The following is a 24,731-nucleotide window of genomic DNA, read 5'->3' as shown; positions in this document are numbered from 1 at the left end:
TGGCGTTGTTGTTGTTGTACACGTGTGTGCAGACTGCAGAAGCTTTCTTTAATTACAAATTGATGATCGCGACGCCGACGCAGATTCGCATAGGAGAATCAGCGAGAACAGCTGTGGAGTGGAGTGTGGATCATTATCAGCACGCAGCGCTACAGTGAAAAGTCAACTGATCGACGGACAAATGCGTACAGCTATTTTATAAAGCTAAAAGTGGTGCTTCTCTTGTTTAATGCGTGGGGCTCACTTCTGTTAGTCGCGGGTGCTCTTTATAGTCTGTTTCTTGTCTCACAATCTCAACGTGTTTACTCTGCACCGTCGTACGGTACCTTCTGTTCAGTGTTCACTGACTTGTGTTGTGTGTGCGCTGCGAGAGACCTTTTTTTCCTTCCTTTTCTGATGGTACGTTCAATGCGCCACGGAAACACAGGATAGGGTGAAATTTACCATGAAAAAAGGTGCAACCATGGATTTTACCGATGCAAGCACTCCGCGAACGATGCATCGAGATTTCACCCGATACACAGTGAATGAACCGATGCACTCGCATCGCGCACGTCTGTATTTCTAGATTCCTTGGTCTTTAAATTCCTTGGTTATTAAAATAAAAGTAACAAGCCTATTTTGAAAAAGTACTCAGTAGAAAGTACTAGTACTTGTGTTAAAATGTAACGGATAAAAGTAAAAAGTAGTCAGAAAAACAAGTACTCAGTAAAGTACAGATACTCGAAAAAAGTACTTCGTTACAGTAACGAAGTTCTTGTACTTCGTTACTTCTCATCTCTGACTGCCTCATAGAGAATATCTTTCCCCCGGTGAAAAAAAATCCCATTCTGGCCAAAAAGTACCATTTATACGTGTGGTGGGGGGCTCAGAGTGCGTCCACTAAGGAAAGTAGGCTTTCTAATGACACAACCCGCCTTTGTTTTGGTGAGTAGCAAAAACATTCTTTTTATTTGCGCTAAAGAGGAGAGGCTGGTCTGATTTCGATTTGAGATTTAAAACTGAAAGTCCCATAGCCTTATACTGCGCAGGGCAGAATCGTAGAAGCAGTAGAAGGCTATGGACCAGAGCTAACCTGGACTGCACAATCCACCGGTTTCCTGCTGAGAACCATGGCCTCAGATTTGGAGACACTGATCCTCATCCCAGCTGCCGTACACTCGACTGCGAACCGGTCCAGTGAGAGTTGAAGGTCTTAGTCTTAGTCAACAAAATGAACACTGATATAGTGTCGGCACTTAAAAAGGAACATTTGAGTTGAGTGGAAGTGGTGATGGATGCAAATGTTTGTTTGTTAGAGAGCTAATCACAGACATGATATCCTGTAATTCTGTAAGGATGTTGGGTGTCAACATCCTGTCAGATTCCAGTACAATCCCTTGTAATGTGGAAGAGAACCCTCAATCGTAAAGCTTTCTCTTACCCATGAAAAAATATATATAATATGCCATGGTATGTTATATATGGATATGGTCTATGGTCTATGCACAACCCATATTTCCTACTGTCACCTAAACACCAACCTAAGTCCAAACCATATTGTAACCATAACCCCAAGCCCAGGCCCAGAATAACTCGCTGTAGGGTGTTTTTTTTCTTTCCTTCATTCCTTTTCATGGCACTTTGAGTTCATGAAGCTAAAGTTTCCCATTCAGGTGTACAGGGCTTGGATGGTGAGTTTGGCTGCAAAACACATGTTTCACATTTCTCTCAAAATGCCCCACACTACTCTCGCATGCATGTGCACACACACACACACACACACACACACACACACACACACACACACACACACACACACACACACACACACACACACACACACACACACACACACACACACACACACTACATGATATATCTCTTCTCTCTCTCTTTGACCTTTCCCCCCTCACACTCCTTTCCTGTCTTTCGCCTCCCTTCCCTCCCTGTCCCTCTCTCTCTCTCTCTCTTTGCCAGAGGACGAACCCATGAGAGTACAGAGGCTTAGAGAGAGCTGTCAGGAGTTGTTTGTTGTGTTAGTAAGGCCATCCTCATTGACCACAGCCATCGACAAGGCCTTGTGTTTCCACTTTACACTCTGGGGGACTTGCTGTGGGTCCAGTTTCAGGCATGCTGGAGGTCTCAGGACCCAGGGACTGGTGACTCAGCACTTTTAACAGGAAAGCCAGCAGGGTGTGAGTGACCCTGGATATTTTTGTTTGCGTGCGTGCGTACACTCTCTCACACACACACACACACACACACACACAGTACAGTACAGTACAGTACAGTACAGTACAGTATATAAATAAATATTTAAGCATCTGAAATCTGTGATGCTTAAATTCACAAAATGACCACATAGACTCTAGATGAGCATACACAAATTAGCTAGATAAACACACAGACATGCACACTAGTAACCCAACCCAGAACAACATCTGGTTAACATTTGGTGAGCCTGGATTCCTCTCTTCGTTGTTTGTAGTTCTTCAGATGTCTTTGTAAAATGCCCCATAAAGAAATAAAAATCACACTTGTCTGAAGTGAGGGTGCATGATAATGTCTGTCTAACTCGCTTAGCGGATGATACCGACAATAAGTCCGACCTGCTTGCTTGCTTCACACTTGTGTGCATTCTTAAAGCAAACAAAAAAGTCCATAGAATGCCACTATATATCTAGTATTACAATCCCTGTAGGATCGCCTGTTCGCACGGTGCTGTTCATAATGTGCTGTTGAGCTTCCACTGTTTCCGTGCTGCGCTTGGAGCTTCTGTTTCTTAAATCCGCCATTACTCACTGTGCGCGTCTTAAAATAGTCTTTGACTTTAGAAGCGTTCATATTGTAACGTCGACACAGAAATGATCCCAGAATGTTCAATCACTGTGGTTGGCACCTAGATTATGACAAAACAGATTTTTTCAGCGTGCCTTTGTTTACTTCTTCCCATTGGCTACGGCCGTTCACGTAACACACACGTAGACCATACAGTATAAAGAAGGATAGAGACTGACCACATTTTGGTGGTCAAATTTTAAAGCCCAGCTGCACTGGGTTTCCTTGTCATGAATCCACGGGTCCGCCTGTAGTTTACGCTCCAACCACTAGGGCCAAGTGCGTATATACTCACAGTTACATTCTGATCTGAAAGGTATAGGTGCCATTTCAAAGGCTTAGTTATTCATTTATGAATCAAATTAACTAGAATAAAGATTTTTACAGCTGTTTTCCAATGCTTAGAAGTTAGAACAGAAACAAATGAAGTGATGTCTCCCTCCCTTGTATAGCCTACAGCTGCTGCTGTCATGACTTTCCAATTAACACTGCAAGTGCAAGTTACAGGTGACAGCATGCAGTGCAATAGGAATAATTAACCCAAATGTGACAAAGTCATGTCATGTCTATGGTGCCTGCCTGTAGAAATGTAATACCACTCGCACGCTATTAAAGCAAAGCCGAATTTGCGCATAACATATGTGGGATCAGCTGACTGTTAAAGTGAATGGTACGGCCATGCTGAATGGGTGGATGGCGGAGACGCCCTAAACACACCCATGACTAATTCAAGGCCGTTTTGCGCATGCCACAGGTGTCTGAGAGCGCATCTTACCGTGCTCATAATTGCAAAATTACGCCTCCATCTCTTAAAATCTGTCATAATTATTCTATGTCATACCATATGACGTTCATAATGGGGGTCTTAGTCTTTCAAAGTATCCATGATGTCATGGACAATGGGCTCACTTACTTCCTGGATTACATCAAGGAAGCTCTGAGAAGGAAGGGAAGTGGTCACGTGACTGGGCTGCGCCATGACACTTTCATGGGAGCCAAACTACCCGGAAGTTTGGCAGAATGAACTGGAGTCAATGAGAGCTCAGTGACCAGCTCATGAACAAACATTATTTATGAACAATTGAGACCTTTTGTAAAGTAATCACTTCTGGAAAATAACAGAAGACATGTAACACATTATTGTCTGCTGTGTTGTTATTCGATGTGTACACTGTGTAATTTTTATAGAGGTATGGTATCTAAAGAGCACAAAGTACCTTTCTGAACACACCAAGTATCGCGAGACTTCCCACCGTTTCCTGTCTGGCAGCCAAATCTTGCGATACCTTGGAGCCAGAAACGATACCATGCTGTTTAGATCCTCAGATAAAATTATACACTGTGCACTCTGTGCACATCGAAAAGTAAGTGATTAGAAAACAACCTGTGATATGTCTTCTGTTATTTTCCAGAAGTGATTACTTTACAAAAGGTCTCAATTGTTCATAAATAATGTTTGTTATGGGCTGGTCCAGCCGGCTCCATTCACTGCCATGTATTCATTGCACTTCCGGTGTGAGTTTGGCTCCCATGAAAGTGTCCATAAAAGTGTCATGGCGCAGCCCAGTCACGTGACCACTTCCCTTCCTTCTCAGAGCTTCCTTGGACTACATGTTGTCTCAGTAAGACCCCTCCCCTATCCTAAGGCGAAGCAGTGCACCAAAGCATTTTGGGAATAACCCCCTTTGTCAAGTCCCGCCCGTGGTTGTGCCCCTCTTCGCACACATTGGTTTCCGTTTCGTGGTTGGACAAAAATCCTCTCTCTCCAATGTCTCCATCCACTACCATTGAAATAAGGTGTTTATCACTTTTGAGGTGTCACTCAATTCTTATTTTAAACTTGGTGTCAGTAAAAAGGAACATCACAGGTGCAGCATGGTGATTGGGCATATCATGTTTGTTTTTAGTTTTTTCCCCAAAAGATGTTTTAATAATAATAATAATAGCTTGAATTTATATAGCGCCTTTCATGAACTCAAGGACACTTTACAAAATGTACCAACAACAATAAAAAACTATATGCCATGAGCCTGAGAGAATAAGTGTCTTTTCAAGGCAGCCTTAACCCATTCTGATCGGGCACCCATTTTGGTGTCAGCATCATGTTATGCTTTAGCTATTTAAAAATAGCAGATCTACAAGCTCATATCGCGCCACCGAGTGGCGCGATACGAGCTTGTAGGTCTGCTATTTTTGAAAAATCGAAGAGCGACTGACATTTTTAGAATCTGATCTCAGGTCAGAATGGGTTCATCAGACCAGTGTGTGTCCGGTGGAAACCTCGTATGAATCTGATCTCAGGTCAGAATTGGTTAAAAGAGTCCAGTGTGGAAGAGAGTTCCACAGGGTGGGGGCTGCCACACTGAGGGACAGAGAGGAGGTCCAAGTTTGTGGACCCAGGTTCCATGTCACAGGAGGTTTATGGAGGAGGCCTTAGAGGTACTGTGGAGCCATGGCTTTTTGACATTTGTAGGTAAGAAGGAGGAGTTTATAGTTGATACGGAATTTGACAGGAAGCCAGTGCAGTTGTTTTAGCAATAAATCAATATAAACAAGGCAGAACAAGGCAGAAAGAGCCTGCTGGTTAGTCAGTCAGTCAGTCAGGGACCAATGACTGACAAAGGGTGAATTGTAGTTCAAGAAGGAAGTGAGCCCAGTGTCCATGACACCATGGACACTTTGAAATAGTAATATACCTAAAAACACATATTAGAGACAATTGTCTCCCAAACATCATTAAAATAAGATCAGATTGCAAAAGGGGTGAAGTGTACCTTTAGCAAGCATAATTAATGGAGACGCTCACCATCAGACCTCTGATCACCTCTGATCAGGGTTAGGCACCTTTGCGACAAACTATTGTCACACTGCATTCCTTTAAAGTTTAAATCATGCCATGCCCTTCATTAAACACACACACTACTGTATAATTATATACAGTAGTATAATGGAAACCACAACTAAGCTATGTTGACAAAAACTAGTTTAGCTTGTAGAACTTCCTGTCGTCTCCTGTCAAATAACACTGTCCTCTGAGAAGCCATCTGTCTATATTGGCCTACTCAGTAGGCCAATATAGATAGATGGCTTACTACTAGGCCCTACTGTAATAACCTTATATGAAGTATGACGCGCACCCATTCACCTAAGTGGCCCTTCTTCTCCTGCAACTGTGCTGTTAAGACCCAATTATTGAAATCCCAAACATGGAATATACTTGGACCATGAATATAATGCCTGTCTCAGGAGTCAGGACTGCCACCTGCCAGTATACAGTGGATAACTTCCCAGTCTTGCTGGGTAACTATAGCTAAACACTTTAACCCTGACCAGTGAATCAGTTTTGACACTGCTTTATCATGGTAAGCCTTTAAAATGGTACGTCTTTGAAATTGATTGATAGAGGTGTTCCAAAATACTTAGTAAGAATGCAGGTTTCAGGTAAAATGTCAGTAATGGGGTTTGCCAGGGACGGATTTGATCTCCTATTATTTAATGTTTATATGGATGATTTGTCAAATCAAGTGAATGGGTCAGGGTGTAATACTGTCTGTCTTGTGGGAGACACTGTTGTCAATCATCTCATGTACAGTATGCTGATGATTTGGTCATATGCAGTCCACACAGTGCTGGGCTTCAACAATTATTGAAGATCTGCACTCAGTATGGTAACGATTTTGATATAAAATATAATGCCAAAAAAAGTAACATCATGATTGTTCGGATTTCGGGAGATTAACCGAGTATCCGACGGACTCAGCAACCGGCAAGACTTTAACTAAGATTCAAAACGCATAGACTGAACTAAAATGTTCCAATAATCGCTTCTCTTTACAAACGCATGCTTTTTATAAGGTTTTATTCACTCATTATTACACATAAACACTCATACATACAGATGTGTATAAAGAATGCTGATGTAATGTTTCTTCCTCAATCTAGGGGGGGGAGGGAATGCTTTCTCAGTGTGGTGTGTGTGTTTCCTCAGTGTGGAGTTGTAACAGAGAAAGTGGGTGCAGAGGGGGTGAACAGGAGGGGTATGTTTGTTTAAGATAAGGAGTAAAACTGCCACTCTCGGGGTCTGTGTCTTATTCCTCATGACATGGAGCACCTCCACCACGAGTGGAGGTGCTCCATGTCATGTCAGCCAGGATTGAACCCTGGACGACATGCTCTGTCCACCTATGTCCGTTTGTTTTATGGCCTTTTGCCCGGACAAAGGTTTATTTATGTCATAAAACACCCCCCTCCTAGATTGAGGAATAAAACCTTATAAAAAGCATGCGTTTGTAAAGAGAAGCGATTATTGGAACATTTTAGTTCCGTCTATGCGTGTTGAATCTTAGTTAAAGTCTTGCCGGTTGCTGAGTCCGTCGGATACTCGGTTAATCTCCCGAAATCCGAACAATGAGAAGCAGAGAAGACAGGAATGTATCTTCCTCTGCCTTTCAATTGTGTGATAGTACTCTCATAATATAGCCTGACACTCCCCACGGCAGCAGTTTATGGGATGACACCCATCCCATGACAAAGCGGCAGTCTTCGGTGATTGCTTCATACCAACCAATCAGAATAGTAGGAAAGCAGATGACGTTGTTGTCAATCATGAGTCTATGGCTAACCCGTTTGCTAACCAAACAAACCACAGCCAACGAGCGCTACTAGCATGTAAACAAAAGCGGTAAAATATGTCGGATGATGATGTTTATAAAACCTGTCGTTTATGTAAAGAAACTATTTATCATACGCCGATTTAATAGCCAGATTGATACGGTCGTGGGTCACCATAGTGGGGGCAGCTATATTTGTTGTCTGACGCTGTCGAGTGACAGGGCTGATGGCCAATCTGCTGCTGTGATCGGATTTTCTATCGACACTAACGCTGCCGTAGGCAGAGACTCCAGACCTGAATCGCCAGAACATATTTTCTTAACGGGCGTGGCTAGCGATTCAGGGCTGGAGGCGCCAGGCTACTCATAATATGCAAGGAAGTAAAATACCATGGTCATGTCCTCACTGATGGATGACAGAGATGTCTACAGACAACATCGTAAAATTTATGCACAGGCACACACTCAAGGTTCAATGTGTTCTGTTGATGTTAAGTGTTCACTGTTCAGAGCCTATGTCACACCTCTGTACACTGCTCATCTCTGGCATGCGTGGCATAGGCTCAGTGTGGCCTATAATGATGCCATGCGGTTGTTGCTCCACATTCCTCGATGGCATAGAGCCAGTCAAATATTTGTGACCGCTGGTGTACCCACCTGGTATGCACTGTTAAGACAGTTGATGTATAATTGTGTGTGGGCTTGATGTGTCAGAGAACAGTATAGTTACAGATACACATCCAGGCTTAGAGAGCGTTGGCGTAACAGCCTCTATACTTTTTAGTAATTAAACTTACCTGCCTGAATCTTGTGGAGTTTGCACTGGATAGCCACCTTATATGACATGTACTGGTGTGAGGTTGGTACTGTAATGTTGATGTATTTTATATATTTATATACCGCTGCCCTTTTATTATTTTGTGCTGTTTTCTTTTATATGGACCCACGAGTCTGAAATAAAGTTTATTATTATTTAGTTTATCGATCTAATCAACAATTCTCGCAGACTCATTCTAGTTCTCAGCATACATTTTAGGAACAGGTCCTTGAAGTCTGCCAGTCTGTTGCAGTGACACAGTTATATCTTCTTATTCTTATTTTGTGTATCATCGTCAAATGTCCAACTCAGTTTCGTGTAGCCACGCCCCACTTGGAAGATGCCGGCCCCTGAAGTTGGTCTGTACAGACTGTGTTCTGCAGTCTACTTGGATGCTGCGCTGTCTTCATAGTTGACTTCATCTGCTGAGCCTCTTAGCCTCACTTGCGTCATTGTGTCATAATCTGCTTTGCTTCTCATGTGTTTTTGTTTTAAATATGAACTTCCAGGAACTCAGATTAGCTTTGCTTTGTAGCAACTGTGTCTTTCTTTTTGTGAACGCAATCTCGCATTCAGCTGTCCATTTCCAAGAAGTGACCAGGGTGGATGGGTTTATCATGACTTCAAGTACCTCAGATTCACTTTATTGTCACTTAGTTGCACGGTTTAGGTAAATACATGTGAAATACTTATGCTCAGAAGCTACAATAAAAACATGTATTACCTGGTATGGGCTCATGGGTCAACTCAACAGAGCAAGATCTAAAAGTGAGGAACCCACTTGCATGGAGGGCCCTGAATGGCATGGCCAGTGTATGGAACTCCAACCTCCCCCGACAAATCAAACTCAGCTTCTTCTACGCGACGGTAGAATCAGTTCTCCTATAAGGCAGTGAATGCTGGAACCTACACCTACACCAGAATGTTACGTGTAGTGCTCAACATCAGCAAGAGTACTGTTACCAATGAGAATCTGTATGCTGGAATATTCACTAGGGTGAGCGGCAAAATAACAGCCAGGAAAATGAGACTTGCAGGACACTGCCAAAGACACCAGGAGCTGCTAGCCAGCAAACTGGTGCTGTGGGAACCAACAACACGGTCACGAGGACCGGTCACGAGGACGTCCCAACATATGTGGATATACTCAAGAAAGATGCAGGAGAGCAAAGCACCAACCAGCTGGCCGGATGTATGGAGAACTGGGATGACTGGAAGCGACGATGGAAGGCTTGTCTGAGGACGGCCTAGAGAGAGATGAAACATGCATAGACATTCAAAAGTCAGAGACATTGGTGGGTGTTTGATCATTATAACCATAACTTCCACCTTCTCTGTGGGATAGAGTAGAGCAGTGGTTCCCAAACATTTCAGCCCGTGGCCCAAAACTGAAATTTGATATTTGCCTAGGACCCAAACTAGTGAAAATAGCAGATCTACAAGCTCACAACATGTCGCTACTTTGTGAGCTTGAGGATCGGCTATTTTCACAAATATCTGTTCTAATTTATGGAATTTGTTAGAATGTTTTTGGAAAATGTTTTGAAATGTAATAATAAAAAACCAAATGTAGGAAACAAAAACTAAGGGGAACCATAACAACAGTAGACATAAAGTACAGACAAGACATGGTGCCCGTTTCTTTAAATTTCCCAGTAAATTCAGCCTTCAACGTTTCTTTACACAGCCTCAGCTTTTAAACCTGTGATGGAAAATTATAATGTTGGAATTGGCTTTGCTGGAATTTTCAATATGATTCCGACAGAAATCCTTTGTCTAATGAGTGGATTCTTGCTCTTGTATGCATACAGTTCTGTTGAGCTATTGCAGCAAGGTTATATATTATTAACACCGGAGACTTTTGCTTGTGTGAAATGCCTTCCCTTAAAAATCTTTTAATCTCACCAGCTCCCTTAGAGAGACAGAGATTACTCCTGTCTGCAAACATTAAACCAGAGCAATAGTGAATTGTGCATTCATCTTCATTGATTTTTCTTACTCAGTATTCATTTAGCCTGCAGGGGAATTTCCACAACAAACCAAATGGTCACGGAGTAAACAATTAAGATGTGTACTGAAATAAATATAATAAATTAATAATAAATAATGAGTTGACAGTTTCTTCAACTCTACTATGTAATCAGAAGGAGAGTTGCTGTCTTGTTGATTTCTCTATTAATTTTTTTATTATTGTGCAATGATGAGCTGCGTTGCTTAGCTGCTTTATCACGGCCGGCTAAAACCTCCAACAGTGTAAGAATACACTGACCTTTTGGTTGTTTACATCATTTGCGATAATCCACTGTTCCGATGGCCCAGTGGCCTTGTGGTTTAAAATGACAATGAGAGACTTAAATCTAAAGAAACTGAATGGTCTATATATGTTGTATATTTCTTTGCTTTATATACAGTACTATAGATTTTTTGTTGAATTGATATTAAAGCATTTAAATAGGATTCATCAGGTTATTTGACTTATAATACATCCAATATCAGTCTTTTCTCAGACCGACTGGTGCCATTAGATCCACCACTCACATGTTCCCCTCTATATTGTCACCGTCTGTCTCCATCTATAACTTTCTCTATCAGCTGCATATCTTTACCCCTGTCCAATTATGTCTCACTCTCTTACACGTTTCAACTCTTTTCCTCTCCCACACATTCTCTCTAGTTCTGTCCTGTTGTTCTCTTTTCGACTATCTGTCTTCCTGGTTTTCTCTGTGTTTTTCTTAGTGTTGCAGGAGAGAGAGAGAGAGAGAGAGAGAGAGAGAGAGGAAACAGTCAAAACAATTTGTATGAAAGTGCTGATGAGAGAGTCCTAATATTGACCTCAGAAAGTGACCACTCAGTCACTCCAACTCCTCACTCAATCCTTTCTCTCTCTCTCTGCCTCTCTCTCTCTCTCTCTCTGGTTCTCCCTCTCTCACCATAGTCTTTTCTGCTGCCTAGCCAACATTGTGACATTTGAAACTGAGTACCGACAGTGTTGTGTGTGTGTGTGTGTTAAGTAGATAACAGACAGACACACACATTCTCTCTCACACACACACACACACACACACACACACACACACACACACACTCTCTGCAACACGTAAACATGTCATGTACACATAAACCGTTTTCACGGTGCTTGGGTGCTTGTCGGCCTGTAAATCTCTTTGCTCAAAAAACACAATTGGTAAGCGCCTGATTGATTCTTGATTCTCTCCGTTTCTCTCCCACAGATCCAGCCTTATGATAAAATAGCTGCTCGCGGCCTCCCCGACAGCGTGGCCGAGAGCCTCAACAAGTTGGTGGTGGTGAAACTCAACGGAGGTCTGGGGACCAGCATGGGCTGCAAGGGCCCAAAGAGCCTCATCAGTGTCCGCAACGAGAACACCTTCCTAGACCTCACGGTGCAACAGATAGAGGTGACTGACACACCACAGACAACACCTTCCTAGTGCAACACAACACAATTTCATAGAAGATGTGACTGAAATGTTGCAAAGAAGCGGTGACTCCATTGGTATTGGAATAGTCCAGTCGGTTGTCTACTATGCTACACCTTCCCTTTGTAATCCCTATAAGACCAAAAATGAAGTGAGTGTGCGTGTGTGTGTGTGTGTGTGGGGGGGGGGGGGGGTGGGGGGGGGGGGGGGTTCATTCATTGAATAATAATTTGGTTGGATGGACTGGAATTGCAAATATAGTTACCAGGATGCTTACTATACATAATAACACAGGAAAGCCACCTTAGTTCAGAAGGTTTTCAGTTTTCAACACTGCACAAATTCTGTCACTGTCATCAGCATTTCAGCACACAGTTGATGTTAAATTCTTTGGTCACTTGTTAAATTATTTTGTTAATGTTGTCTCTGACATGGTCGCACTCACGGGTAAGTCCCATTACCACAGTGTGACTGTGTGTGGGTGTGTTCCCGCAAAGCAGCACCAGCTGGCCAGCTGGTGATGTCACTGTGATGTCATAATGGGTGGGGATGCCCCGAAGGGGTGGGACCAGGCAGCCATCAGACATAGTCCGCCAGCCGGTGGTGTGGAGTGGGAAATCGTTTTTTTTTATTGGCCTAAAATATTGTCGATATACTGTATATATGTGTATTCATGAATCCACTTGCTGACCGTATTGAGAAATCTTCGAGGGGCGCTAGCCCCTCCTATATTCAACTATTAGTGTAGATTTTCGTCTTACACAAACATTAAACATTAAATGTGTCTGAGCAAATAGACATATTACGTCATGATTATGTACGATGATACAAGAGCCCCTCACGTCATACGGGTGTGATTTTTTTATAGGGGTGTGTGTGTGTGTATGTGACATTGACAATCTATATACCGGTAAGTCAAAATTGCATTATGCTTTAAGTAGCATGTGACGTGTCAAACTAGGGGATTTTCTTGATTCTGAATCCATTCCAAGCACTAGTTTTGCACAAAAAACACTCTTTGGGCTAAAAGCAGCCATAGCTGTCAACACAAATGTGATGAGGTCAGCATATTTTGTGCAAAACTAATGCTTGGATAGTTTGTGTGAGGTTAAGGTTAGGGATATGTATGTATTTGGGTCGAAACATCCTGAGTAGAATCCACTAGGGCTGCAACGATTCATTGATTAATCGTAATCAAATCGATTATGCAATTAGTTGTCAACTAATTTAGTAATCGATTAATCGAATCGGCAACTAATCACTAGAGTTTTTTGCAATTTATCATAGGTGATTTCCCACTTAACCATAGTTTTTCCAGTGTTAAGTGTAACTAAACTTAAGTGTGATCCATCTCTCTTCCCTGTGCAACTATCTCATGATAGTTGCACAGTAGCGACTGCAAAGCAAAATATGACACATAACGATTATAGTATCAAGAACAAATGTATGGCTTGAATATTTATTTTTAAATGATCTCTTTGAGTTCAGAAGAGTACTGTTCCTTCTAGACTGACACATTGATTCTTTTTTCTTTTTTTTTTAAGATATTTTTTTGCGGCTTACGCCTTTATTGATTTTTTAAGGGATAGAAAGTAGGCTGACAGGAAATGGGAGAGAGATGGGGGGATGACATGCGGTAAAGGCCGTGTCGGGTCCGGGAGTCGAACCCGCGGCACACCGCGACTGGATCACCAGTCCGGTGCCCAGACCGTTACGCTACGGCCTGGGCCGACACATTGATTCTTTAACCCATTCTGACCTGAGATCAGATTCTAAAAATGTCTATTACATCCTGACAGTTTCATTATTAACCCATTCTGACCTGAGATCAGATTCTAAAAGTGTCTTCGATTTTTCAAAAATAGCAGACCTACAAGCTCGTATCGCGCCACTCGGTGGCGCGATATGAGCTTGTAGATCTGCTATTTTTCAATAGCTAAAGCATAACATGATGCTGACACCAAAATGGGTGCCCGGTCAGAATGGGTTAATCAAATGTATGCAGTCAGAATAATCCTAAAGACACCATGAGTTGCTTTAATTAATTTAAATTTAGTTTGTCTTTTATTTGAATAGCAGCCTAATCAGCAGCTAATCAAATTACATTTTAAATGAATTATATTTTTTGTTAGTTAGAATGTCTAAAATAACAGGTGATAGCGAAATAAGTGTCATAATCCGATTAATCGATTGATGGTTTAAATAATCGGCAGATGAATCTATTATGAAAATAATCGTTAGTTGCAGCCCTAGAATCCAGGAAGTGATGCTTGTCTGCGAGTCATTGAGTGCAGAGCGTAAACATCTGGTCCAAATGGAGGATTTTTATGAAGTTGTTTTGCCAACGTCTTCCCCAGGGTGTATACCTCACCCCTCCTGCCTTCATTTTACAAGTGTCTGGAAGTTGCATGAACTCAGCCGAGCATCCAGGGAGCAGATGCTTTGTACAGTGTGCTGGCAAGGCTCTGGGGAAATGGGAAATGGGCTTTAGAGATAATGATAAAGTGCATGTCATCCCTCCTCGGCACTCTTTTAATCCGTCAGCTGTTGGAATATATACTGTACGCACGGACGCACACACCTCTTGAAACGTGAGCATTTGAAAGTGATCTGAGGGGTTCTCTTGTAAGGGTGTGTGTGTGTGTGTGTGTGTGCTGCCAGTTGAGCTCAAAGAGGATCTTTTAGTCCACACAGGTCTGCAAAACTGGAAGGGATACAGAGACTGCAGTGTGCTGGAGGTGTGTGTGTGTGTGTGTGTGTGTGTGTGTGTGTGTGTGTGTGTGTGTGTGTGTGTGTGTGTGTGTGTGTGTGTGTGTGTGTGTGTGTGTGTGTGTGTGTGTGTGTGTGTGTGTGTGTGTGTGTGTGTGTGTGTGTGTGTGTGTGTGTGTGTGTGTGTGCGTGCTGTACTGTGCAGGCAAGCTCTCGTGCACGGCACTTTTTGTTTTTATATTTTGTTTCCTATTTATACATACATTCTTGCATTGCGTGCGTGTGAGTGCATGCGTGCGTGTCTGCTCTGTGTTGGATTAGTGTTTCATAACAGCCTCTCAAACACACTGAGCTCTGTGTCCCACTCACCTCCCACAGGCATTAGTGGTGGTGGTGGGGGGGGGGGTGGCATCCATCCATCCTCTCCGCAGGTCTGGTCAGATTACTTCAGGACTCAATCCATCCATTTAGGGAGGGGGAGGGGAGGGGTGAGGGGGTGAAGGGGTGGAAAATGGACCCATACTCTGAAGGCCCTCATAAACACACATTTTCACTGTGTGAGCCCCAGGCTGCCCCACACGTTTACGTTGGCTCAGTTCCCTTTCAGCCCCTACTAGCTACATCTAACTCAATCTGAGAACCCATCGGCAAATAAAGGAAAAACAGTGTCCTCTATTCCTTTGAATTTCAACAGTCTGTCTGGAGAGACTACATGCACGATGCACAGCAGCCGTATTGGAAAGAAATTGGGCCTCTTCTTTAATTCCTTCACAGGTTTTACCGATTATACTAATTAAGGCTCTGTTCCATTTAGTGTAGCTCTGACCCCCATAACTCAAAGTTTACAAATGGAACCAAATGGAAAGTCACAATGTGATGTTGTATGACGATGTATGATGATAAGAGCGCCCCTCACCCCAAAATGTGTTTTAGATGTAGAAAAATCAAATGTATTTTCCCTTCAAAAGGGGAGTTTGTGGATGTCATATGACAATATTACATCATTTCAGGGTTGGTTGTAGCAGTTTACTCACTTCCTCTCCTTAGTCAGCCCTGCCCTTGCTTGTGGTTATGTGAAACTACACTCCCATGGTCAACTCAACATGTTTGCGTAGTGTTGCGTAGTACAACATACGCTTTTTCTGTGGCCTCTCACTTGTCATTCAATTATATAAACATACTTTTGCTTTTTGAGCGATGATATCACACAATGGGGTGTAGTTAATCAGAATATGTATTTAACCTCCTCCATACCTTCGTTGCACTTAAGTAAATGCTCAAATATGATTACATTATGTTTATCTAAGTAATGGAGAATGTTTACTTATGAGCTACTTATGGGATCATTGAGAAATGTCATAGTGTGAAGAAAAGCCAGCAACAGCAAGTGTCGAGTGCAGTACTTTCATCCGACGGAGCATTGGTCCGAACGACAACCTACCTCCTCCCTCACCCTAACCCTAACCTCCCCCGGGGCAGACACCTAAACCTAACCGCAACCCTCTCCCGACCCGCAGCGCACCTCGGAGCATTGCTCCTTCAGAGCAATGCTCTGTCGGATGATAGTATGCCTCCCGCAAGTGTCAACCACAGTGCAGTGAGTGTACCATTACCCACTGCCTTAAAGGAACTAGACTCGAGAGATGGGAGACCACAGTGCAGTGAGTGCACCATTACCCACTGCCTTAAAGGAACTAGAGAGATGGGGAGACCACAGTGCAGTGAGTGCACCATTACTCACTGCCTTAAAGGAACTAGAGAGTGTCAACCACAGTGCAGTGAGTGCACCATTACCGGTACTCACTGCCTTAAAGGAACTAGAGAGTGTCAACCACAGTGCAGTGAGTGCACCATTACCCACTGCCTTAAAGGAACTAGATAGTGTTGTCTACCACAGTGCAGTGAGTGCACCATTACCCACTGCCTTAAAGGAACTAGACTCTAGAGAGTGTCAACCACAGTGCAGTGAGTGCACCATTACCCACTGCCTTAAAGGAGCTAGAGAGATGGGGAGACCACAGTGCAGTGAGTGCACCATTACCCACTGCCTTAAAGGAACCAAAGAGTGTCAACCACAGTGCAGTGAGTGCACCATTACCCACTGCCTTAAAGGAACCAAAGAGTGTCAACCACAGTGCAGTGAGTGCACCATTACCCACTGCCTTAAAGGAACCAAAGAGTGTCAACCACAGTGCAGTGAGTGCACCATCACAAAATTCTACTGAAGTAGTTTATGTTTAAAGAAGTGGGTTGGATTTAATATTAGCATGCTGGTCCCAATACTTCAGTCATGAACCACTTAAATCCAAAAACGTTGAGAACCCCTGATTTAACCTACAGGCGATGTGTTGTCACACTAACATGAAAGCATGTTCCCAAGAAAGTGAAAGTAGCAGAGAGGAGTAATGATTGGTTAATCTAGGGTAAATTTCTAGGGGTAAGCCAATCAGACAGGACTTGCTGCAATACACACAGGCAAACACACACAACCACCACCATCACCGGCACACCCGTTGCACACCCGTTGCACGCATGCACGTTGCACGCACACGTTGCACGCACACACACACACACACACACACACACACACACACACACACACACACACACACACACACAAATGCAAGTCTAGACGACAGCGGCAGTTTGCAGCATGGAAATATAACCATTATTTTGAATTTGTGGAGGTAATGGAAGGACGCTAAATTATTGTGGTCAAATCAAATCACTAAAACTGTACTGTTCCACTACATTTCATAATGATAATTGCTATTACCACAATTGCTTAGCAGAGTTCAATGATGCAATTCAGTTGATCAACACATTGTATTATTCTCCAATGCTATAAGCGGGGCATTAATGGGAGTCCCATTACTTTTCTATTTTAAGTAATCAGTTGAAAATGATTGAAATGGAGTAACTAGTAACTAGCACAACACTGCTCACATCACGTCACATCACGAGCTTATAGATGGGCTACTGTAATTGGTTTGGGCCTCTGGGAGGCATCACGTTTCTGTTTTGGGTTTGGGAACCACTGCTCTAGAGTTGTGGATGTGTACTAGTCTCACAAAGCCTTCGCCAGGCAACTGCCAAGGTTGCATATTTTGCCTCGATAGAATTATAAAGTGTTTAGTGCATGAATGAGTGACCACATTCAACGATGTCAGTAGGCCTATTGTTCTGGAATGGGTTAACAGGATGCATGCTTTCATCACTTGCAGTGTTTCATTAGGTTAAGAGTGTCCTCTCTCTCTCTCTCTCTCTCTCTCTCTCTCTCTCTGGTGGTGGTTGTTTCTTCATCATTTGTTCATTTCATCACTTATAAGCATGTCTAGCATGTCTGAAGTAAAATCAGATACAAGTAGCATGCGCTTAATGGTGATGGATGATGATGGTCATGGAAGGGGAACCTTCTGAAAGCTTCATGGGCAAAGATAATCAACTTAAAAAAAAAAAACACCTCTGTGTAATTCTTACAATTGTCTTGTCTGACCCCTACACCTCCTTTCTCACTCTCTCGTGCAGCATTTGAACAAGACATACAACACAGATGTTCCTCTCGTTCTCATGAACTCCTTCAACACAGACGAGGACACCAAGAAGATTCTGCAAAAGTACACTCATCACCGTGTCAAGATACACACCTTCAACCAGAGCAGGTAAGGCCTAAACTCATATCAGAATTCAAATCTAAATGTAGCCTCAATGAACTGTACAAGTACAGAAGTAGAAGATGACTATGAAAAGTGGAAGATTATGAAGAGAACGATGATGACTTTCAGAAGTCATCATCTTTTAACTATTTTTGTTAGTTAAAATGTGTACTTCAAATCAAGTTTGACTGCCACAGTGGTAGATTCGGGACAATGCACAAGACTCCTCTTAACCTGTTAAGCCGACTCCAAAACGTTCTTTTATCAGAACAGTATTCCTAACAACTATACTTTGGTGCCTTTAGAGTCAAGCACAGTTGACTTAAGCACGAGGGTTGTAATGATCCCTCCTTCCTGGCCTGCGTGTGTGTGTGTGTGTGTGTGTGTGTGTGTGTGGGGGGGGGGTGTCAATTGGTCGACTGGGTCGTGCTCAGACATCAGCTGCAGGGGTCAATAGGTCATACTCAGTTATGGTCAATAGGTCGTACTCATACATAGGGACATACACACACACACTCAGTCATTCTGGGGAGCGCTTGGCACTGCTCAAACTGTTGCAAAAAATGTAGTGGTGCTTTTTCGTGTCAATTAATTTGGCCGCTGACTCCCCATCTCAAAATATTTTGTCCCAGGGACCCCTGGGAAAAGAAACTGTGGAAGGCAAGGGGTCGAATCCAAACTAAAGGGCAGTCAGCAAGGGCAGAAATACCGGCAAGGGCGGTGGTCTACTCTAGAAAACAAAACGGAGATCAGCAGGGGCAAAAACTAGAACAAGGCTTCAAACAATGCTTGAGAGAACACAAGACAATCTGGCAAGAACTGGAGAGAGACTAAATCTTATACAGGGTAAAAGTCACGGATAAACACATGAATGCATGGATGGACATTAGACTGCTTAGATAGGGTAATGAGTTGATTAACTGCAGTATGACTAGACTAGGCCAGAGACTTCAAGCATTGCGGGTACAATTGTGATGGCTACAGTGTACTGCGGTCTGCAGGCGATGATAGCAGTGCATAGTGAACAGGCACACACTGTACAGACTGATTGCTTTGCTTCTATTTTGGCACAAGAAGGAGATGCATCTGCTCTCTCACGTGCCTTTCTCTCTCCCCCTTTTTTTCTCTTTATACGAGATTGCAGCCAGAGTACAACTTCAGCATGTTTCAAACATTTCGACTTACCTGGGCCTGAACAGATACCATAGGGAGTTTTCTTGACTGATCGCTATTGATATGTCTTGCACCAAAAAGATCAGTCATCATCATCATCTTTTTACCACATGGATTTGGTTATTTTTGAGGGGCGCTAGCCCCTCCTATATACAGATTTGGTCCACACACGTCTCATATTTGCCATTGACAATGAAAGGAGAAATTAACTCAAATGTCCGCCAAATATGATGTAAATTTGTGGCAACACAAACATTAAATGCCATTGACAATGAAGGGAAAATATACGTCATATGTAGACGAGCAAATCGGCTGTATACTGTTGTATGATGATGTATAATGATAAGAGCGCCCCTCACTACACATGAATTTTGAATTCTCTCAGCTTTTGTATTTTGGTGTAAACGGCCCTTACGGGTCCATTTGATTTAGGGATGCACCGCTCCGGCTTTTTGGCATTCGATACCGATTTCGATACATGGGGGTCCAGTATCTGCCGATACAGAGTACCGATCCGATACCCCCCACAAAGAAACGTAATAACCTATTAAGCTGTATGCCTCACTGTGTGGAGTCTGGAATCATTATTTTGTGTAAGGCAACATCAAGGCTTGACTTAAACATTACTTTCCCAACTTTGTAAAACAAAATGTAACAAACACAGATATAAATGCACTGAATTATTTATTAAATAACTGTGCAACAATTAGACCAGGTTAATGTGTGAGCAGGCTAGCCTGGCTGCATTCCACATGTTATACTGTCAATACTACACTGCTGTGTCACAGAGGAGGTAGAGTTGTTTTCATACTGTAATTACACATAATTATCGGATCGGATCGGATAATGGATCGGCCACCGATCCAATACCCGATCTAGAATTTTAGCCTGGATCGGCGCCGATCTCCGATACGAGTATCGAATCGGTGCATCCCTATTTTGATTCCATTTGTACACTGGTCATGTCCTGCTGTACTGGTGACTGCTGTATTCTGACTCTGAGAGTGCTGTGTTCTGTACTGTACTGTACACACTACAGTATGTCAACAGACCATTAATCTCAACTCTATACCCAAAGAACAGAGGAGGTCTCACAGGAAATGGAATGTATCAAGCAAGCCCGTCATTAATATTTCAAGTCCCTCCGTTTTGCCAGCTGAATGGTACTCGCCTTTTACAATGCATTTTGAATTATTTAGTGCGCTCGCGTGTATTCTTGAGGGAACCGGGTGCAAATGAGTATTTTGGGTGCACGAGGAGTTGTTTGGACGTAAGTGTCAGTAAAGAGAAATTTGGATAATGGTTAGAGGGCTTTGCCAACAGATCTAATCATCACACGTGACCTGAGATGCATTCATTTCAGTGTAAATGTATGTACAGTTACAGTATCTGTGAGTTCTAGGAGACAATCCCACTCAAACTCATCGACATGAAACAGCTCAGAGGTGGTTCCTGATCGTGCAACTTTAGTTTAAACGTTTCATTGTGCAAAAAATAAAAATCAGTTTAGTTCACACACAAGAAGGACAAGTTCACTCACTGGTCTCGCACACATGCAGGGAGCCGGGGAACTTGCTGCTAAGAGTTCACAATAAAGTAGTGTTGTAGTCGAGACCACCTAAAGCGAGACCAAGACAAGACCAAGACCTAGGAGGGTCGAGAACAAGACCAAGACCGTTGCGAGCCTATGGGGCCGATACCAAGACCAAGACCTGGAGGTTCGAGAACAAGACCAAGACCGTTGCCAGCCTATGGGGCCGAGACCAAGACCAAGACCTGGAGGGTCGAGACCGAGACCAAGACCGCTGCTAGCCTAGGGGGCCGAGACCAAGACCAAGACCAAGACCTGGAGGGTCGAGACCGAGACCAAGACCAAGACCGATGCGAGCCTAGGGGGCAGAGACCAAGACCTAGGAGGGTCGAGACCGAGACCAAGACTGCCGCGAGGCGAGACCGAGTCAAGACCAAGACCATTTTTCCCTCTTATTTGATAGGTTGTACCGGTAATAGTATTATTAGGTACAGATAACAATCTTGATCTGAAACACTGCAAATAGATTTTACTTTGGAACAGCTCAAAATTAGGTATACTTGTCTACACAGCATGATTCATTCAAATATTTATTTTAAATATCAAGCATAATAATACGCATCAAAACAACTGTCCTCTCAACCAACTGGACACTGGTTCTCAAAAATAGCAATTAGTGATCTATCTCTCTGTGTGTGTGTGTGTGTGTGTGTGTGTGTGTGTGTGTGTGTGTGTGTGTGTGTGTGTGTGTGTGTGTGTGTGTGTGTGTGTGTGTGTGTGTGTGTGTGTGTGTGTGTGTGTGTGTGTGTGTGTGTGTGTGTGTGTGTGTGTGTGCGTGCGTGCGTGCGTGCGTGCGTGCGTGCGTGCGTGCGTGCGTGCGTGCGTGCGTGCGTGCGTGCGTGCGTCTAGAAATGCTGAGCCATATAGTACACATTCCTCCTTTCTGTCCTCATTCCCTCCCTCCCTTTGTCTCTCTCTGTCTCAAAACATTTTTCCCCCCATTAACCTTGCAAATGTAATCTTTGTGTTCCACAAAGCCAAACCTTATAACAGCTGAATTAGCCGACATCTTATTGACCAGTACATTTGTTGTACACACAATTACACCATGTGCATTGGCGCATGCACTGAATTAACCTGTGAACTGTGAGCTCACCTGTCACACTGTCCGTCACTGTCAGTTTGACAGTTTCCGACCAAAACCTTTCAGATTAATGGCTATGGGCTATGGCTCACCTTCAAATTAAAACAATAGTTTATTACTTAGTTGGTTTTGGTTGCTGCTGTTTGAGCCTTTTAGTAAATAAATCGGTAGTGAACCAACAATGAGGCATGCATGCACGTTATACAACAAAGTATTTGCACATGATCGTTTTTATTATAGCCTGACAAAGTGACATGATCACATAAGGTGGACGATGGATGGATTTTACTTTAGGTATAGATGTAACGTCAGGTAGGTGGTGGTTCTTTACTCTTCTCATGATGAAACTAAACCGAGGCGAGGCTTCATACATATGTCGCGGTCGCGCTGCAGTGCAACTGCAGAGTTGTAGATTGGCTATTTTCAGATCAGTATTCAATCACCGCTCAACCTCGTTTATTAAAACGACTACAGGCACACATTATTATAAAAACCCGGAAAGCTTGCAGTCTTGCACTGTTGGTAGAAATATTTCTAAGACAATATTGCTGTATGCCGGGCGCTGCATGCATATTGCGTAACTCTCCGCCTCCCGGCCTACACTTTATTTATTTATGCCCATTGCCTAAGGCTGATATAATTTCATGATAGAATGAATCAAATCAATCATAATAACATCAACATGTGCTCTTCTTTGGACCTATATGAACGTCATGCAGCGCTGTTCTCCTTAACAGCTGTCTTTAATTAATTAATGTGAATGGGCTCCTCTCACTCTCTCAGTCCTTGCGATCGGGTTGATATAATAGAACGTTTTGCATCTCGTCTCGAGTGGTCTCGGTGGGGGAAGAGACCCGAGACAATTGGTCCGAGACCAAGACAAGACCAAGACAAATGAGGGGCGAGACCGAGACGAGACCACAAGACAAAAAAAGGCGAGAAGCGCGAGACCGAGACAAGACCAAGACAAATGAGGGGCGAGACCGAGACGAGACCACAAGACAAAAAAAGGCGAGAAGCGCGAGACCGAGACAAGACGGAGACCACGAAAATTTGGTCTCGAGACCGGTCTCGAGACGAGACCATGTCTCGAGAACTACAACACTACAATAAAGACTTTACAGAGTCTTCCTCAGTGTATTGATTCTTGTTGGAATTATTCCATTGGACCAAAAGAGTTGTTTTCAACTTTGACTGAACCCTCATCCATCTCCCTTGTTCATCAGCGCTACAGTGTTGGGAGGACGGTTCAGAGCTCGCCTAGGCATTCTGGAAAAGCTGCCTTTCATCTATTCGTTCTCTGCCTTCTGACATGTATCACAGTGATGAATATGAGGAAGGAGTAGATTGTAAAGGAGGCAGAGAGATGACTTGAAGATGATGAGATTATTCTCTGTCCCAGACAAGACTTCAAAGAATGATAATCTTGGGTTGTGTGCAGCATCCCTGGCCTATCAAAGGCTAACATATCTAATCTATCTATCTATTAAAATTGGTTATTCTTTTAACTGAATAAACAAAACAGCCAAGTCCAAATGTGTACAGTTTATATCAGCATTGACAGTATTCAAAGGAGAAATCAGGGAGATTTGTTGAATCAAAAGAAACGTTATTGGCCAAGAATGGTTAGTGCGTTGACCATAATGTTGTAATGTGAGTGATTCAATTCCCATGCCATGTGTTGAACATGGCCCAACTCTACCCTTCCTGTCTCTCTACACTGCCATTAAAGGACCACTTCACCACTTTTCAACCTATCTTCATAATTATAATGGGTCCTCACTAATAATCATGATAAAATGGCACGATTTTATTCTACTCAGTCTGTGTCTCATAGGAGGGCTGTGGGCAGTTTAGTTTTGTAAAAATGCTTAGATTTTCACTATCGTGAGAACGATTGCTTCCATTTCCGCATTGCAACTTGCAACTGTTTCTGAACTGCCCACAGCCCTCCTATGAAACACAGGCAGAGTAGAAAAATAATTGCGCCATTTTTTTCATGATTATTTGTGAGGAACTATTATATATATTATAATAGTATAATTATATATTATATTGAAAAGCGGTGAAGTGGTCATTTAAAGACAGTAATAATTCCCTAAAGAATTGCATGTGTATTAAAAAAGCATGCATACATGGAAATTAGGTTAAGTTGTTTGCTTCATCTCTAATGTAATATACAAAATACAATGCAGCAAAGTAAGCAATATAGCAATATTAATCTATAATAAGTCTAGGAAAGAATTGAATGCCAGTATGTAGACCGTTGCAGGAAATCTCCTGTCATTGCGTCAGAGCTTCATCTAATCAATGTTTTTCATAGTGGATGTATACATGTATGTAGTGCAGTCCTGGTGGGAGCCATGAAAAACACAAAGCAACAGCACGCTGATAAATATTAATTTGAGTGCAGCAGTGTAGTGTTAATATTTGATCGGCTTCTTTCAGGATGGGACTACTTCAGGAAATGCCCTTAAATAGCTCCCTTTTCGGACCATTGTGCAACTGCCAGACTGCTCAGATTCAGTGTTTTATTGTGTGTGTGTGTGTGTGTGTGTGTGCGTGCGTGTGTGTGCGTGCGTGCGCACGCGTCTGTGTCTGCTGATGTGTGTATACATAGATAAGATAAGTCAAGTTTATGTCACTTGGTTGTTGCCCTTCAAATATATTACCTCAAGGACCACAAATACCAGTTACAAATATTCATTTATAGTTAGATAAGAAGATGAATCATCAGCTTAACCAATCAGTCATTACATTCTGGTCGAGTCTGACTCTTCCAGTTGCAAATAATAAGTCAAGCTGTGGTGATGAAAGCATGTTCTGCTTTAGAT

At 42.8% G+C, this 24,731-nt stretch overlaps 1 protein-coding gene across 2 annotated transcripts in view; it reads left to right on the top strand.

The window, feature by feature from the left end:
* ugp2b (UDP-glucose pyrophosphorylase 2b) overlaps window positions 1–24,731 on the top strand; it is a 47,100-nt gene that overhangs the window by 13,971 nt on the left and 8,398 nt on the right. For both annotated transcript variants that reach the window (XM_083775240.1, XM_083775239.1), the window contains exons 4-5: window positions 11,478–11,663; window positions 17,922–18,055. In XM_083775240.1, coding sequence (XP_083631366.1) covers window positions 11,478–11,663; window positions 17,922–18,055 — 320 coding nt within the window. The remainder of the gene's footprint in view (window positions 1–11,477; window positions 11,664–17,921; window positions 18,056–24,731) is intronic.

The sequence above is a fragment of the Protomyctophum parallelum genome (assembly GCF_964188405.1).
Source record: "Protomyctophum parallelum genome assembly, chromosome: 10".
Lineage (NCBI taxonomy): Eukaryota > Metazoa > Chordata > Actinopteri > Myctophiformes > Myctophidae > Protomyctophum > Protomyctophum parallelum.
Note: the sequence above shows the minus strand (reverse complement) of the source record. Positions and strands in the feature narration are given on the sequence as shown.